Genomic DNA, 18,575 nt, shown 5'->3' on the forward strand with positions numbered 1-18,575 from the left:
AGGAGAATGGCGTGAACCTGGGAGGTAGAGCTTGCAGTGAGCCGAGATCACGCCACTGCACTCCAGCCTGGGCCATAGAGCGAGACTCCGTCTCAAAAAAAAAAAAAAAAAAAAGCCCTTGTTAATTTGTTAAACACAAAGATAAACAACACCAATAATAAATCAAAAATTATGCACATGCATACACATGGAACAAAATTCTCATTTATCTTTTTTCTTAGTGTGTGTATATTTTTCTGAACTAAGGCTGGATCTATAAGCCTGATTGTAGTGAAACCTGTGTGTTTGTGTGTGTTTCTCTGTGTGAGGTGTGATGAATTATTTAATACTTAGGTTGAGGTAGCAGGCAGAAATTCTTTCAGATTCTGGAAATGAAGTGAGAGAAATGAATAAAAGGAGTTAGAATTTGGGAGTGAGATTAGAGCATTTTCCCTCTGAAAGGATTTGGAGTTGTGATTGAGAAAATGTAACTGAAGAACCAATTATAATCAGAAAATTGAGAAATCTATCACTATGCTTATGGGTTTGGTGCCTCTGTTGATCAAATACGGAATAATTTTAGGGGATAGTCTGAGGATGTGTGTAAAATATTGGGATGCATTTATGAGTTGGTGTGCATTGGGGGGTAGGAGAGGTTTCCTGTGGAATCTGGGAGGAGGTCATAAAGAGGAAGATAGGGTATCTGTCCTGGCAGTCATGTGTGGAGTAGAATGGGAGTGCTCGTGGGAAGAGGAGAAGGTGATAAATTGTTGTTGGCCCTTAAACTTAAAAACTTAAAATAAACTTAAAATAAAACTTAAAAAAAGTTGGATCCTTACTAGTTGCCAGTCTAGCTAGACACATGCAGGCATTTCTTTTCTGACTGGTTACAGAGGTGGGAAGGGAGAGTTACTCTTGGGGAAAGAGAGAGAAATTGAGACTAATCCCCATGGGTCTCCCTGAAAAAGGATACCACTAGGTTCTTCATGCAGGATCTGATCAGTGGCTTTGCTGGGCGAGGAGGACCTCCCAATGTCCAAACTGTCTACAGTCTGTGTCCTGGTGTGGGACAGTAAGTGTATGTTTGTAGGTGTGCAAAGAGGGGGTGAGATGGAGGGGGTCTTTGGTTTGTTGTGCTGGTAGGTCCCTGTGCTACCAGGGACCAAATGAAGTGGGACACTAAATTTAAGACAGCTCGTTGCTATTTCAGTCACACTCTCACAAGATGCCAATGATTATTTTTTATTATCAGGCATTCCCTCACAAATACATTTTAATGAGCTAATAAAATTACTATAAAAATTGTTCTATAAGCATGGAATGGAACTAGAAAAGAAATTTTCCATTTAAAATTTGTTCAGGTGTCAGCTGTGGAATGTGATGAGAAATATAAGCCTTTGCACACCCTGTTGCTGGGCTCAAGGAGGAGTTAGCTGTCTCCTAGAGATGATCCTTTTGCAGTTCAGATGGGGAAACTGAGACCCAGAGGGGTTAAGTGGATTTTCCAAGGTCATACAGCTGGCTAGGGTCAGAGCTGACTCTTAAATCTCTCACTTTGGGTGTGACCAGACTTGGAAGAAAAAAGCCATTCATTAGCTACCTTATCCCTTCCCATTCACCAAGCAGCTGGGAAAGGACGGCCCAACCTACTAATAACACCCAGCATTTTTGATGAATAGCTATGGCTCGCTGGGGTCCTCTTTGCAAGTTGTTCTTAGTCTATCTATCCACAATGAATCCTCTTTTCCACTAGATCTCATGTCTTGTGTTAGCAAAGGATTTTAAAAGAATGGCTTAGACCTCCATATACACATCAAATGCTGGCTATAATGCCAGAAAGAGGACAAATATCCAGTTTTTCCAAATTAATTTAGATAGCCATTTTAATAATTTGGGCCCCCATGTGGTTTGTCTACTTTGCCTAAAGAACTATAATGGTACCAGGACAATGAGCTTTGACAATTATTCATATACTAAATAATTCAAGAAGAAAAAAATTCTATTGCTTTTGTGTAATGTATATATAGTAATAATTCTTTTTTTAAATTTTACTTTAAGTTCTGGAATACATGTGCAGAATGTGCAGGTTCGTTACATGGGTATACATGCGCCATGGTGGTTTGCTGCACCTGTCAACCCATCATCTAGGTTTTAAGCCCCACATGCATTAGGTATTTGTCATAATTCTCTCCCTCCCCTAGCCCGCCATCCCCTGACAGGCCCTAATGTGTGATGTTCCCCTCCCCATGTCCATGTGTTCTCATTGTTCAACTCCCACTTATGAGTGAAAACATGTAGTGTTTGGTTTTCTGTTCCTGTGTTAGTTTGCTGAGAATGATGGCTTCCAGTTTCATCCATGTCCCTGCAAAGGACATGAACTCATCCTTTTTTATGACTGCGTAGTATTTCATGGTGTATATGTGCCACATTTTGTTTATTCAGTCTATCATTGATGGGCATTTGGGTTGGTTCCAAGTCTTTGCTATTGTAAGTAGTGCTGCAGTAAACATACGTGTGCGTGTGTCTTTATAGTAGAATGATTTATAATCCTTCAGGTACATACCCTGTAATGGGATTGCTGGGTCAAATGGTATTTCTAGTTCTAGATCCTTAAGGAATTGCCACGCTGTCTTCCACAATGCTTGAACTAATTTACACACACAACAGTGTAAAAGCGTTCATATGTATATAGTAATAATTCTTATATTTCAGTAAGATTTTTTTCTGACCAACCTAATTAAAATTGCCACCCTTACCCCAACATTCCTCATTTACCCCCCACTTTTTCTCCATATACTTATACAGTATAACCCAGTGTATATTTATTTATTTTGTTTATTGTCTCTTTTTTCTATTCATGGGAACATAAGTCTCATGAGGGCAGGGATTTTTATCTGTTTTGTTCATTATTGTGTAGTCAGTTTTTGAAAGAATGCTTGGCACATTGTAGGGACTTAATAAATAATTCATGAATGAATAAATAAACTGCAAGCAGATTTCTTTCTTCCAGAGATGTAGTTTAGATAATGATGAATGATCGTGGCAAATGAGGCACACTTCCAGAGATGTAATTTAGATAATGATGAATGATCGTGGCAAATGAGGCACATCAGTAGCTTCTTCTAGGTCTCCCAGATAATTTAAAACGTGCTATGGGCCATAAACTTAATGTGTTTTTATTTGATAAAACTATAATCTCACAGAAAGCCCAAGCTGGTGTACACTGTGGGGCATTATAGCATAGAATACAGAGTGATGGTTAAAAGCAATGGCTGTGGAGTCCAAAGGGCAGGTGTTCAAATTGTGGCTTTGCTCCTTATCAGCTGTATGATGACATCAGGCAGGTTATTCGACGTTTCTGAAGCTTAGTTTTTTCATCTGAAAGTGAGGATAGTAGCCATGATTAACTTGCAGTCGTTATAAAAATGGCATGTGACAAATTATGGAAACCTCTTAGGATATCTGCTCAATCACTGTTAACCATTATTATCATTAGCATTAAAATTGCATAATTATATATTTGTCCTATAAAAAAATAGTCAAAGATTAAGGACAGATTGCCAAGTAGCAGTTTTTAAAAAAACATTTTTAAAAGCCCTTAACCCTATTTAAATTATTTCCTTTTTTATTTGCCTCTTGCCATTTTTCCTGATCTTAGTTTTTCTTCAATTGCATTTCTAATTGAGATAGGAAGCTTCACCATCAAGAGTTCTATAATGCAGGAAGTAAGGTCAATCAGATAATGCTGGAGTTTTTTTTTAAGGTTTAAGGAAACCTTTCTCTTGTATAGCTAGAAAATAGATATTATTGTTCCGTAGAGCAAGTAACCATATTTGAATATATGGAGCAAAAGGACTATTAATAAACAGCAAACATGTTTTTAAAAAAATGCTAATGATATTTTATTAAAAAGTCATATTTACCTATGCATATTAGTTATCTATTGCAGGGTAACAAATTACCCTACAATTTTGTAGTTTAAAACAATAAACATTTATTATCTCCCAATTTATGTAGGTCAGAAATATGGGGGTGAGTTAGCCGAGTGGTGCTGATTTAGGGTCTCTCATGAATCCAGCCAATATGTCAGCCAGGACTGTAGTCATGTGAAGGCTTGAATGGGGGTAGAGGCTTGCTTTCAAGGGAACTCACTCAGATGGCTCTTAGCAGAAGACCTCAGTTCTTTGCTAGAAATTTCCATAGTCCTGCTTGAATGTTATGATGGCATGGTAACTGGTTTCTTCAGGAAATGATCCAAGAGAAAGAGCAAGGAGGAAGCTGTAATGCCTCGTCTTGGAAGTTAGATGCCATCCCTTCTCCATATCCTATCTGTTGAAAGTGAGTCACTAAGTCCAGCTCATCCTCAAAGGGTGAGGTGGTGGGGACTTGCCCTACCTCTTGAAGAGAGAAGTATCAAATAATTTGTTAAATTAAAAACACCTGCTGTGTCATGATTTTAAATAACATTGAATTATATTTTACTTCACATATTTACTGATTGCTGTCTCTATGGATATTTACACTTTTTCGCTATTACATGTAATACTGTGATGAAAAACCTTTATTTGTATATACATTGATTCCCAAGTGCGTAAGTGTATTTAAGGGATGAATTTCTATAAATGCAATTGCTGGGTAATGGGCATGAGTAATTTTAATAGTTTTTGCCAAGTCTTCATTGAGCATAGGGTGTTTATAGTTTGACCAGCAGTCGGTGGGTGTTTCTTCATAGTGTCTAACATAGTGTGTTAATAAACACTTGGAAAAAAATTAAATATTTTTATAAAAAGCAATCTCACATCTTACAACTATTAGCATCTACCAAAGAGGAGACATGGTCACTTGGATAGACATTCTAACTCCTCTTCTTATCAGTGAACATAAGATTACTCTTTGCTTTATAAGTTAATTTAATTATACCAGGCATGAGAGATTATTAATCTTTATGGAATTTAACAAGCAAGTTTAATTTTATAGGATTTCTTATGAAGCTCTTTGGAATGTGAGATAGTGGTGACAGTCATGGTAAGAAAGACTAGAATTGGAGTAATTTCTTCTAGAAAACACAAGGCAATCCTTGTTGTAGAGAAAGGTTGCTTTCACAGCTCCATTTCCTTTTGCATAGTAAGAGGGCATTACGTTGACTAACAGCAGTTTCTTATCAGTGTATGAGAAGTAAGTCCTCTTATTCAACCAATCCTCGGATAAATGACTAAGGATGGCTGCTTCCTACTGAAGAGAATGTGGGAGGAAACGTTGATTGGGTGGAGAATGAGACCGCAAGGAAATATCAAACAATTCCTAAATTAGGGAGTCATGAATTAAGACCTCACAGGAGAAGAAGGGGGATGTTCTTTTTGAGTAAAGAGAGTATGATTTACAAGGCAGCCTGGGAAAGCAAGGTTGGTGGGTTGGTGGAGAAAGTAGGCCTTGTATAGGCAAGACTGCAGCTATGGCTCCTCTTCTTGGCTTTATGCACCTATGTCCCAGGCAATGCATGAGTCATCCAACACACGGGGCCATAAAGCACTTAATGAAGGTCATACCAGAGCAAGCCAACCAGGACAGCAATCAGCATTGTTCATCAGCTGCTCCACCAGAACACCAAGTCGGGTGTGGTGACACACTCAGGGAAAGTGGGACTGACATATTTTGTAGGAACATTCTGTTTCTTACCCAGGACCCATTACCCGTCTTCTCTTTGGTAAATAATGAGACCTATGCTTTATGACTTAGAATATTTTTATTTGATTTCCACAATAAGAAGGTGGCAATAGATAATAATAACAAAAGAAATTGTAGTTTCATTTGACAGATAAGAAAATTGAGACTCAAGAGTATTACATAAATTGTTTCAGCTACCACAGCAAAAAATTGTATGGTTGGGAATCAAGCTCAGGGATTCTCATGCTCTATTTAGCACTGCCCTCTCTTCTGAGAAGAACTTGGGGATGGAATAAAAAAATAAGACACTAATGAAATGTTTAGCACATGTGTCTTTTGTGAAAGGGAGAAATAGAGTAGTGTGAGATTTCTGTGACTCACTTGAAAATGACTTTTAAAAACTAATATAGAAGCCAACATCACCCTGATACCAAAGACAAAGACACAACAAAAGAATAAAACTACAGACCAATATCCCTTATTAACATAGATTCAAAAATTCTTGACAAAATACTAACAAACTGAATCCAACAGCATGTGGAAAAGATAATAACACCACGATTAGTGAGTTTTATTACAGATATGCAAGGATGATTCATCATGCACAATTCCATAAATGTGATTCATCACACAAACAGAATTAAAAACAAAACCCATATGATCATATCAATAGATGCAGAAAAAGTATTTGATAAAATCCAGCATTCCTTCATAAAAAAAAAAACCCTTAAAAACCTTGGCGTAGACAGACCATACCTCAAAATAATGAAAGCCATATATGAAAAACCCATAGCCAAAATCATACCGAACAGGGAAAAGTTCAGTATGATTGAAAGCATTCCCCCTAAATGGAGACAAGACATGGATGCCCATTGTCACCACTCATATTCAATATAGTACTGGAAGTCCTAGCTGCAGCAATCAGGCAATAGAAGAAAAATAACAGGCATCCAAACTGGAAAAGAGCAAGTCAAATTACCTCTGTTCACTGATGGTATAATCTTACACCTAGGAAACTCTAAACCCTTCAAAAGACTCCTAGATTTAATAAATGACTTCAGTAAAGTTTCAGGACACAAAATTAATGTACAAAAATTAGTAGCATTTCCATACACCAATAACAATCAGGCTGAGAACCAAATCAAGAACTCAATCCCATTTACAATAAAATAAAATAAAATAAAATACCTAGTAATACATTTGACCAAGGAGGTCAAGGATCTCTACAGACAACTATAAAACACTGATGAAAGAAATTGTAGATGACACAAATTGGAAAACATCCCATGTTCAAGGATTGGAGGAATCAGTATCATCAAAATGACCATACTGCCCAAAGCAATCTACAGATTCAGTGCAATTGTTATCAAATTACCAACATTATTCTTCACAGGTTTAGAAAAAACAATCCTAAAATTCATATGGAACCCTGAAAGAGTGTAAGTAGCCCAAGTAATCCTAAGCAAAAAGAATAAAGCTGGAGGTATCACATTATCTGACTTCAAATTACTCTAAAAGACTATAGTAACGCAAACAGCACAGTACTGGTATAGAAATAGACATATAAATCAGTAGAAAAGAATAGAGAACTCAGAAACATAGCCAAATACCTACAATCAACTGATTCTTGACAAAAATATGCACTGGTGAAAGGACTCCCTATTCAATAAATGGTACTGGGAAAACTGGAATGTCATATGCAGAAGAATGAAATCTCTCACCATGTACAAAAATTAACTCAAGATGGATTTAAGGCTTAAATGTAAGACCTGAAACTATAAAATTACTAGAAGAAAAATCTAGGAAACACTCTCTGGACATTGGCCTAGACAAAGAATTTATGACCAAGTCCTCAAAAGAAACCACAACAGAAACAAAATCAGACAAAAGGGGACTTAATTAAACTAAAAAGCTTCTGCACAGTAAAAAAAATAAAATAGAGTAAACAGAAAACCAACAGAATGGGTTAAAATATTTGCAAACAATGTATCTGACAAAGGGCTAAGATCCAGAATCTATAAGGAACTCAACTCAACAGGAAAAAAACACATAACCCCATTAAAAAGTGGGCAAAGGACATGAACAGGTATTTTTCCAAAAAAAAGGCATACAAGTGGCCAAAAAACATGAAAAAATGCTCAACATCACTAATCATCAGAGAAATGCAAATTAAAATCACAAATGAGATGTTATCTTACACTGGTCAGAATGGCTATTATTGAAAAGTCAAAAAACAACACATATTGGGGAGGATGCAGAGAAAAGGAAATGCTGATACAGTTTTAGTTAGGATGTAAATTAGTACAATCTCTATGGAAAATGGTATGGAGATTTCTCAAGGAACTAAAATTAGAACTACCCTTCAATCCAGCAATTCCACTACTGAGTATCTACACACAAAAAAATAAATTGTTTTATCAAGAAGACACCTGCAATTGTATTTTTATTGCAGCAGTGTTCACAATAGTAAAGTCATGAAATCAATCCAAGTGTTCATCAACAGATGATTGGATTAAAAATGTAGTGTACCTATATGCCATGGAATACTACTTATCCATAAAAAACAATGAAATCATATTTTTATAGCAACATGGATAGACCTGGAGGCTATTTTTTCTGCGTGAAATGACCCAGAAACAGAAAGTAAAAAACTGCATGTTCTCACTTATACACGAGAGCTAAACAGTGAGTATATATGGACATACAGAGTCATAGACACTAGAGACTCCAAAAGGAGAAAGGGTTAGGGGGGAGGTGAAATACTACCTATTGGGTACAATGTACACTATTTGGGTGATTGGTACACTAAAAGCCCAGTCTTCACCACTATGCATATAAATCTATGTAACATAATTGCATTTGTACTCCTAAATCTATAAAAATTAAAATCAGTATAAAATATTTTTAAAAAGTGAAAAAAATGCTGGTAGGAATATCACAGATCTTCTAGTTCAATTTATTTCCTTTGTAAATGAGAAAACTGAGAATGAGAAAGCTTAAGTAAATTTTCCAAGGTAATCTAGCTGGTTATTGTCAGAATGAAGATTGCAAAAAAGAGAATTAACTAGATTTAAAGTCTCCTGGAAGATGCTATATCATCTATGTACCATTCTTGCTAAAAAATCAAACTTAAATCTGATAAAAACTCTAAAGCTAATAATTAATTTACAGGAACTGTAAGGGTAGAGAAACGTGTTAGCAAGCATAGAGATGTAATCAACAAAATTCAGATTGCAGGAAAAATCTACAGAACAAATTCTGTTTATTAAAAAATACATAACAGATATAAACCAATTACAAGATATAAATCTTACTTGCATCCTCAGGAGAGCAGAACAAATTATAAAAGTTTATCAGACAATGAAAGAAATTTCAAAATTCACTAGATATTTGATGACAGTAAATTATTATAAACATATGTTAGGTATGATAATATTTTGCCTTTTGCAAAATGACTTATCTTTTAAAGAAACATACTATTTTTAGATTAAAAGACATGAGACCTGAGATTTGCTTCAAAGCAATTCAGGGGTAGGGAGAAAAGTGGACCAGAATAAAGACAGAATGAATTGGCCATGAGCTGATAATTTTTTAATTTAGATAATGGATGCTTGGGAGGCTTGTTATAGTATTCATTGCATACATTTGAGCTTTTCCATTAAAAATCTTACTAGTTATATAGTAAATCAAATTCAAATCTAAAATTGTTTTCTCTTACATTTTAGAGATGGCAAGAAAGAAGCTGAAAAAATTTACTACTTTGGAGATTGTGCTCAGTGTTCTTCTGCTTGTGTTGTTTATCATCAGTATTGTTCTAATTGTGCTTTTAGCCAAAGAGTCACTGAAATCAACAGGTAAGAAGTAACTCTGGGGCTCTCTCCATATGTTGTTTTTATTAGAGCAAACCTTTATCAATGGCAGGAAAGTAATGCTTTCATGCTCGTGTGTGTGTGTTTGTTGCGGGGGCTGTTATATGTGTGTGTTCTATGTGTTTTGGACAGCTCAGTAGATATTCATTGTAGGTTTAAGTTCTGATACTTTGATTTATCAATTAATGCATTGCAGAATTCCATAATTGACATTTTAAAAATATTTGCCAAATTTCCTTAAATAAGTCTAATTCTGCTAAGAATGATAATTAACAATACCCTTATGTGAACGGCAAGCGAGTATATGAGAGACTTCAAGAAGTTTGTCGAAAAATAGAAATATAGATATAAAAAGAAAGCTAGAAAGATAAAAATAAAAAAAACTTTATTTCTCAGTGTAAACTCCATCAAGTTCAAGACACTTTTGTAAAAGATGATACCAGCCGTTTAGTCCATCCATAAGAACTGAGGGTCCTGGGAATTTAACCTTTGTAATGCAGTCTTTTTTACATTATTAACTGAAAACAATGAATGCCCTTTATAGATTTTTTTTTAAGATTAGGAAACTAAAAGAAGTCAAAAGGAGCCAAATAGGAACCAAAAGGTGGATTTCCCATCAAAACTCTTGCAAAATTGCCCTTGTTTGATGATGAAATTAGCAGGAGCTTTGTGGTGGTGGAGAAGGACTCTCCGTGAAGCTTTCCCGGGCGTTTTTCTGCTAAAGCTTTGGCTAACTTTCTCAAAGCACTCTCATGATGAGCAGATGCTACTGCTCTTTGGCCCTCCAGAAAGTCAACAAGGAAAATGCCTTGAGCATCCCAAAAAACTGTCATGTGACCTTTGCTCTTGACTGGTCTGCTTTTGCTGTGACTGGGCCACTTTCCCCTCTTGGGAGCCATTGCTTTGTGCTTTGTCTTAAGGCTCATACTGGTAAAGCCATGTTCCATCTCCTGCTACAACTCTTGGAAGAAATACTTCAGAATCTTGATCCCCACTTGTTTAAAATTTATGTTTAAGGTTCTGCTCTTGTTTGCAGCTGATGTGGGTGTAACAATTTTGGTACCCGTAGAGCAGAAAGTGTGCTCAACTTTCATTTTTCAGTCAGAACTATATAAGCTGAACCAATTGAGACATCTGTGGTTTTGACTATTGTTTCTGGTGTTATTTGTCAGTCCTCTTCATTAGGACATGAAAAAATTAATTTTTATCTTCACAAATGGATGTGGATGGTCTGCTGCTGTGCGCTTCATCTTCAATATTGTATTGGCCCTTCTTAAAATAAGTTATTCCTTTGTAAACTGCTGATTTCTTTGGGGCATTGTCCCCATAAACTTTTTGTGAGTATCAGTGATTTCACCATTTTTCCACCCAAGCTTCACCGTGAGTTTGATGTTTGTTCTTGTTTCAATTTTAGCAGAATTTATGTTGCTCTGATAGGTGCTCTTTTCAAATTGATGTCTTATCTTTCCTAGTGCCTCAAGCTAAGTCCTGTTCAGACATGTTGTAACAATCTACTGTGAGTTTATTTTAGTACCAAAAATATTTGAAATTTATACATAGTTTTTTCATAATACATATTTTTCATGGACTTTCTGAAGACCCTCATCTAATCAAAGTTTTTTTGTTTATTGAATTTTTATATCCTCAAAAGGAGCTGGATTATACTGAATTATCCATGGTTTCTTATCTGATTCATCTAGGATCAACTTCCTAGGAGAACCAGGCAATCAAGTGTTAACCTGTGGCTTCTCTGCCCCTCCTACCCCATCCCTTGTTACAACAGTTTCTACTTTTTGTAGAAAAAAGTCCCAAAGATTGCTCAACTCTTAAAATTATGTGATTCTAAAGATGTAACTAAAACCATTATGCAGACATTGGCACAATTTGAATTTGAAACCCCCAATGAAAAGAAAACCAATCAAAAGACACTGTTTTGTCTTAATGTCATTATTAATTTATTGCAGAATACCTTCAGGAAAGCTCACCTCCTTATTTTAGGATATAATAAAAATACCTTTTCTAATTTACTAATTTTTAAATCTGAATTCAAAGTTCTCTAGCCCTTAGGTAAGTCCTAGCTGTCAGTTTTTAGAGTGGTGGCCTCCCTTTACATCTTTTGTCATATAGGACTTTGTATTTACAGAAGAATGGCATTGCTCAGAAGCATTCTTTGACCTGGGGATTGGCTGTTGACTGAGCAAGCAAAGCTGAGGTTACTATAATTAGGATGACACTTGTACTGCACATGTTCTGTGTGCCCTTGCTGCTGGGGTTGGAAGTAAAGAATCAGATCAGAGGTCTGCAGACTTTACTGTAAAGGACCAGATAGTAAATATTTTAGATTTTGTGGGCCATACAGACTCTGCCATAATGACTTAATTTTGCCCTAGTAGCACAAAGCAGCTAAAAACAAACGAGTTTGTAATGTGTATAATATGTAATGTGCATGTGTGTAATGTTCCAGTAATACTTTGTAAAACAGGCTTTGACTTAATTGGGCCTGAAGGCCATAGTTACTGACCCCTAGACTAAAGGAAGGGTGGTCCCCACCTTCATGAGCTTCTAGTCTAAAGGTGGAGTCCTTGCTCTTATACATACTATCTTGTAGGGGAGGGAGTTGGGAGTAGAAGGAGATGATATAGAGACACACAAAGGTAAATACAGTCAGCAGGAACAAAGTGACATTTTATAAAGTGAATGCATACATTTTGAGGTCACAGAGTGATGACCTACTCAGTAGTGGAGTTAATTGGAGGTGTTGAGAACTATTGAATATCTGTGAAATTAAATTTGTCTAATGGTCTTTTTATATTTGCTTTTGGTATAGCCCCAGATCCCGGGACAACTTGTACCCCAGATCCTGGAACAACTGGTACCACACATCCTAGGACAACGGGTCCCCCAGATCCTGGAACAACTGCTACCACTCCTGTTTCTGCTGAATGTCCAGTGGTAAATGAATTGGAACGAATTAATTGCATCCCTGACCAGCCGCCAACAAAGGTTTGAGTTATGAATTTTGTTTCCATTTTAGAATTTATGCAACTTGATAGTTTATTTTTTTTTGTTGTTTTGTTTTGGTTTTCTTCATTAGTGACTCTCAAGAGAGGTGTTTATGTTGCAGCCATTAGTGGCTCAGGCAAATTAACCTGTGTCCATGCTTGTATGACAGTGCAGCTTCAGGAAAGGAAGACCTGGAAAATTCCCTTGGGTTGCCAGATTCAGCAAATAAAAGTGCGGTTGCCCAGCCAAATTCAAATTTCAGAAAAACAATGAATAAGCTTTTCGTATAAGAGTGTCCCGTGAAAGATTTTGGGCTTACTTACTAAAAACGTATTTGTCTTTTATATGGCAACACTACATGATTACTAGTTCTTTCTGACTCTGTTCATGCCCTGTATGTCTCTCCTCCTTTCAGAATTTCCAAAGCTCATCTAGAATCTACAGTAAAAATTCATACACGTGCACAGAACATTATTTAAAATATGGGCAAAGTTTCAAGAGCTCTGTTTTGGAAGGAAGAAGGTAATGAATACCAGATTAAAGACAGTGCAGGCATCTGGGCATTTACCTTAGCCGAGTGTTTCTAGATTATCGGCTGAAGTCCACCTGATTATGATGATTATAAAGTACTTGCCCACACCCTATGTTTGATGTGCCAAATTTACAGAAAGTTGATGCACATGCATTTACTTTCCCTGTCATATTATGCAAGTTACTCAATAGCTCACTCGAGCTGTAATCAATAGCTCACTCATTACTTGGAAGCTCACCTAGATTATCACATTCTCAGTATGTCACACTACTGCAACACTCCATCTTGTCACTGGGTATTGGTGCACTTCAGATACAGCCATAGTAATGTTTCTTTGGTGCTTTATTGTAAGATCTTTTGATAAATACTGTGGTATCAAGATTAAAGTTCAATAAATGAACTTTGGCTTTTCTACATGTCATATCTAACTGAATTACTCCACGGCCTTGGCGTTTATTAATTGGCATGCTCCTTTTTTGCTCAGCCAGAGAGAAATACTGGCACTTTCAATGATTCATTTTCTTGTAGAAGATACATCTTAGAACTTTTGTTGTATGTTTTATGAATCCTGAGAGCTGTATGCTGATCCAGATTGTTGTTGAGAGCTGAGGCTATGGATAATGATGTGTTTGTATGGTGTTCACATTAAAGGGAATGTAGCTGAAAGAGGATGGTGGGAAGAAATTATGAACACAACAGATAGGCTAGGCAAAATGTTCTGGTGTTGAAACCATTGCTATATAATTTTATCATTCTTATCATCTGTCCTCCAAGATTATATGTAAAAGAACTAAAAGAATAACTTTCTCTGCAGATGATTCTTGGTTGTAAATACCATTGTTTCATTCTCCCAGTTATGAGAGGGAATCCTTTTCCAGTACAGGAGGAAGTAATGTATCAAGCCACCCTGACACCCTGAGTACTCTTGGGAGACTCTTCTTTGGAGAGAATGGACTCTAGGAGTCCCCTTCATGGATCTTAGAAAAAAAGATCACTCGATTATCTAACTCTAGTTTGGATCTTTAGTTCTGGGCTTGAAGCTGGTTGGAGGGCGTCTTCACTGAATTCCTTCCTATCATATCAGCTGAACTCGTTACCTCCTCACCAAATCTGCTTTTCCTTCTCAGCTACCAGATTTCTGCTAGTAGTTCTATTAAGCTTCTAGTTCTTGAGGCAGAAACAGCAGAACTTCTGCTTGGCTCATCCCTTCTATCCCTTCGGCCAGTATTCCATGTATTTTAAAATATTTTCCTTAACAATAATTTCCAGAAGAGGCATTTCATTTCCATTCTTGCAGCCATCCCTAGATCATCCTTTCCTCATGCTTGGGTTGCTCCAGGTGCCCCTTGGCATCCCTTCTGAATTCCATTTCTCCTATCCATTCCGTTACATGTGGGATTAGAATTTCTCTTTTTTGCATCCAACTTTTGTTATTATTTCTACCCAACTTCAGTACATATAGTGGTTTATTACTGTACGTTGAGCCAAGTTCAAACACTGTCTTCTATCATCTAAGACCCTACCTCTGTGCCTCTATAGGTTCACTTAGGCTATACTTCTATGCAGATTTTAAAGACAACTGTCTACACTTATTCCAAACCTTTGAATTCTAAAATCCTTTCCACTTTCTTGATGAAGTCTTTTATCCCCAATTCCAGAACTCAGAGTTGAAAGATCCCATTGATGGCAGGGAGCAGGAATATTTCATCAAATTCCAGATATCCAGCTTAGGAAAGAAATGTTAGTTAATACTTTTAAATCCTTTGATTTTTCAGGGCTATAAAGCACTGTGTAAACATGGGAGAGCAGGTTACATGCTTAAAGATAAACCCGCATGCCCTAAGTAAACGTTGCAGAGTAATTAAGCTGAGAGAAATTCACAGTTGATTTCCAAGGATAACAATAACATAAGTGGTAATCTGAATAATTTGAGAGGTTACCATATTTCTTAAACAGAAGCTTTGTCATCTTTTACAGCGAACACACTTAGTAATTGTCTATGTATTACTCATTTATTTGGCTTATGATATCCTTTTCCAAATTCCAGTTTATTATCAATATGTTGGGGATCATGTTTTATGATATAGCAGCAAGGGTATTGCATTTTGCCAAGATCATTGTGAGTCTTCACCTTTAAATTACTCTGTGTTTACACAACATCAGTTAATAGCCATTATATGGTGCTAGGAAGAGCAGTGAGCCCAGATAAAAACTTAAAGTCTTAAAAGACTTAAGTTTATCTTTGGCACCTTGAAATGATAATGTAGCCATTGGACAAGCGAAAGGATGTAAGGGGAACCAGGTTATTGAGTTACTCGGTCCTGGCTTTGCTTCTGGAAAGCTCTTTGACTTGATCAGTAAGTCACATTTTCTTATAAACTGTGAAATCCTTCCAAGTAAAATGAGACAGTATGTGTTCAGCTAAACATACTCATTAAACGTTCGATTAAATGACTATTGAACACTATACTAACCTCAAAATGTTTTAGAATAGTGATCTCTAAGGTTCTGGCAAATGTTTCTCTGAAAATTCACCACAGTCTGATTTGGGGGACTAGAAAGACTGGATTATGGGAATGGCAGAGGTGGCAACTTTGTTTTAAAAAGTCTTTGCTGTTACACTTCACCTTGAGGTTAAATGAAGTGGCCAGCCTAACAAGCTAAATTTCAAAACCTGACTCAAGATGCACATATTATAAAATAGCCTACATTTAAGATATTTCACAGAGTCGAGACTAATTTTATTCATTCGGTTGTTCAAACTTGCTGCACATAAAAACAGCTAGAGAACATTTTGATGAATAGAGGGTGATTTGAAATTCCTTTATCATCAAGTGCTTTCAACTTCTAAAATTCCTGCTCTATTTGAAGATGGGATACTTTGTCTCATTCTACTCATTTTCTTCATGTGGAGACTTTCTGGTTCCACCTTTTTTGTTCACAACATCAGGTTCTTTTGTGCTGCTATAACATAATGCCCAAGACTGAGTAATTTATCAAACACAGAAATTTACTTATCATAGTTATGGATGGAGACTAGAAAGAACAGGACCAAGGTGCTGGTATCTTGTGAGGACCTTCTTGCTGCATCCTCACATGGCAGCAGGTAGACGGCAAGAGACAGCCCACTGTCTCCTTTATAAGGGCACCTAATTCCCTTTGTCTGGGAGGAGGCTTCATGGCCTAATCACCTCTTAAAGGCCCCACCTGTCAATACTAACATACTGGCAACACGTGAATTTTGGAGGGGGCACATTCCAGCCAAAGCACCAGTCTAACTGAAATTGCTCTAAGTCTTCTATTTTCTTAGACTTCTGTTTTCTTAGGGCAAGCTTCTCCATTTGTCTACTGAATTACAAACTATCCAAACTTAGTGGTTTGCAGCAACAATCATTTTATTATATCTAGTGATTTTATAAGTCAGAGATTCTGCCAGGGTTTGGCTGAATGGTTCTGTTCCACATAGCATTTACTGGGATTACATGATATGGTGGTATTTAGTTGGTGGCTGATCTGGTCTGGAGGTTTCAGGATGACTTTACTCACATACCTGGTACCTTGGTGAAAATGGTGGTAAGACTGACTGCACCCTCTTCCCCTCCATGTAGTCACGGAGTCTCTCTTGGTACTCTCTCCAGCAGGGTAGCTGAACTTCTTACATGGTGGCTCAGTGCTGCAAGAGACAGAGGCAAAAGCTTCCAGTTCTCTTAAATACCACACCTAAACCAGCATAGCATCACTTTTGATGCATTTTGTTGATCAGATCAGTCTCAGGCCGGCCCAGTTTCAACAGGAACAGCGACAGACTCCACCTCTTGACACAAAGTGTGTTAAGAGAACTTGATGGCCATTTTAAACAACTGCAGAGGAATGCTTATTTTTTTTTTCAGAGTAGCATAAAGGCTGCTGTTAATGGTGAAGGCTGTGGTGACCTGGACAATACAGAACAGAGCAGGATGGGGTGGCACAGGTTAGAGGAGTCAGGACTGGGAATAGGGTGGGTGACAGAGTTGAGTGACTGAGGTCTAATGCGAATTGTGAGGAGCTCCTCCTGTTCCCTCCAGTGGCAGGAAATGGTTGATGCCACTGACTCACTCAAGCTGACTCTGCCTCAGTCTGGGATCATGTCCTTTTAACCAGCTTGCATTTGTTCTTGCAACTTTGCCCTCTTTCTTTCCTGAATGCTGCAGTTGCTGAAGTTTTGATTTTCTTTTTTTTTAAATCTTAGATCTGCTGTTTCCTAATGCCCTAATGGTTTATTCATTTCAAGGCACCTGTAATCTTATCAGTAAATTATTTTCACCCCATATTGTGGAAAGACATAGGGAATTACTTTCGAGAAAGTTTCTGGTTGATAATTGATTTCACCTTTAGAATAGGCTTTTGAGAATATAGGGTGGCAATTTCTCTTTTTTATATAAAAATATGTGAGAAAGTATTTTTAAAACTAAAAGGCCCACATGCTTACTACAGAAAATGTGTTAGGAGAGAAAGTCTGTGACAGATTCCTTTAGGTTTCTTCTGGTTCTTCTCTCCACCCATTACACTGGTCAGCCCACAAGCACCTGGGGCTTCTCTGTTTTCCTGTAACAGTAGGAATCATGGATTATCATTTAGTGGTTTTCATTTTACTACTTTCTGTTTGCTTCTCTTTTTCTCTATTTCCTAGGCTCTGTCCCAGAAATTCTGATTTAATTCTTAAGGAGTGGATCCCAGGCCTGCTTATTTTTGTAATTTGCCAGGTGATCCAAATGTGCAGCTAAGATTAATAACCACTGGTCTAGAGCAGCGGTTTTTGAACATTGTTCTGTATTAGCATCACGTAGAGAGCTAATAAAATCCTTAGCACTCCAGCTTCAGTGAAGGAGGATAAGGCCTGAGCTTTTATACTTTTTCTGAATTTTCCAGGTGATTCTGACAGGGACCATAGTTTGAGAATATAGTAAAATGTGTTTGACACAATGTGCAAAGTTGTACATTTTTCAGCAGTTCTGTAGGTCGTTATGTTGGAAGGGACTTTGGCAAAATATGGAATGTTTTCAGTCTGTGTTTTTATATTGTTAGGCATGATTATTATAGTCTTCTTGGTAATCCAGTATATGAAAGCTTGAAAAATAATGACACGTTTGGGACTTGATAAAAGATGGGGAGTTGAGAAAATAGGCAGTTCTATATTATTTTCTATTATTTATTTTCACAATGGTTTTGATTTTTTTCTATATAGCATTAACTTCTTTGAAATAATTATTAATAAATATTTAAGATATACAAAAATATATAACCATTATCCAGCTTAAGAAATAAAATATTATCAGCAGAGATGAAGTCCCCCACGCTTATCCCTTCTGTATTATTACCTTTTCTTCCATCCTCTTTAGAGGTAACCACACTTTTGAAATTGATACTTACCATGCATTCCTTTCAACCTTTACTACTTCTATATATACTTGTAAATAATAGATATATACAGCCTATAAACAAAATGCATTTTTGTTTATGCGCTTAACATTGTGAGATTTAACTATGTT

At 36.8% G+C, this 18,575-nt stretch overlaps 1 protein-coding gene across 1 annotated transcript in view; it reads left to right on the plus strand.

Annotated features, from left to right (window-relative positions):
* Positions 1-9,370: 9,370 nt before the first annotated feature.
* The window catches only part of MGAM (maltase-glucoamylase), a 152,343-nt gene continuing 143,138 nt past the window's right edge, over positions 9,371-18,575 (plus strand). The window contains exons 1-2 of the mRNA XM_063708809.1: positions 9,371-9,497; positions 12,340-12,515. Coding sequence (XP_063564879.1) covers positions 9,371-9,497; positions 12,340-12,515 — 303 coding nt within the window. The remainder of the gene's footprint in view (positions 9,498-12,339; positions 12,516-18,575) is intronic.

The sequence above is a fragment of the Gorilla gorilla genome, chromosome 6 (genome assembly GCF_029281585.2).
Source record: "Gorilla gorilla gorilla isolate KB3781 chromosome 6, NHGRI_mGorGor1-v2.1_pri, whole genome shotgun sequence".
NCBI lineage: Eukaryota > Metazoa > Chordata > Mammalia > Primates > Hominidae > Gorilla > Gorilla gorilla.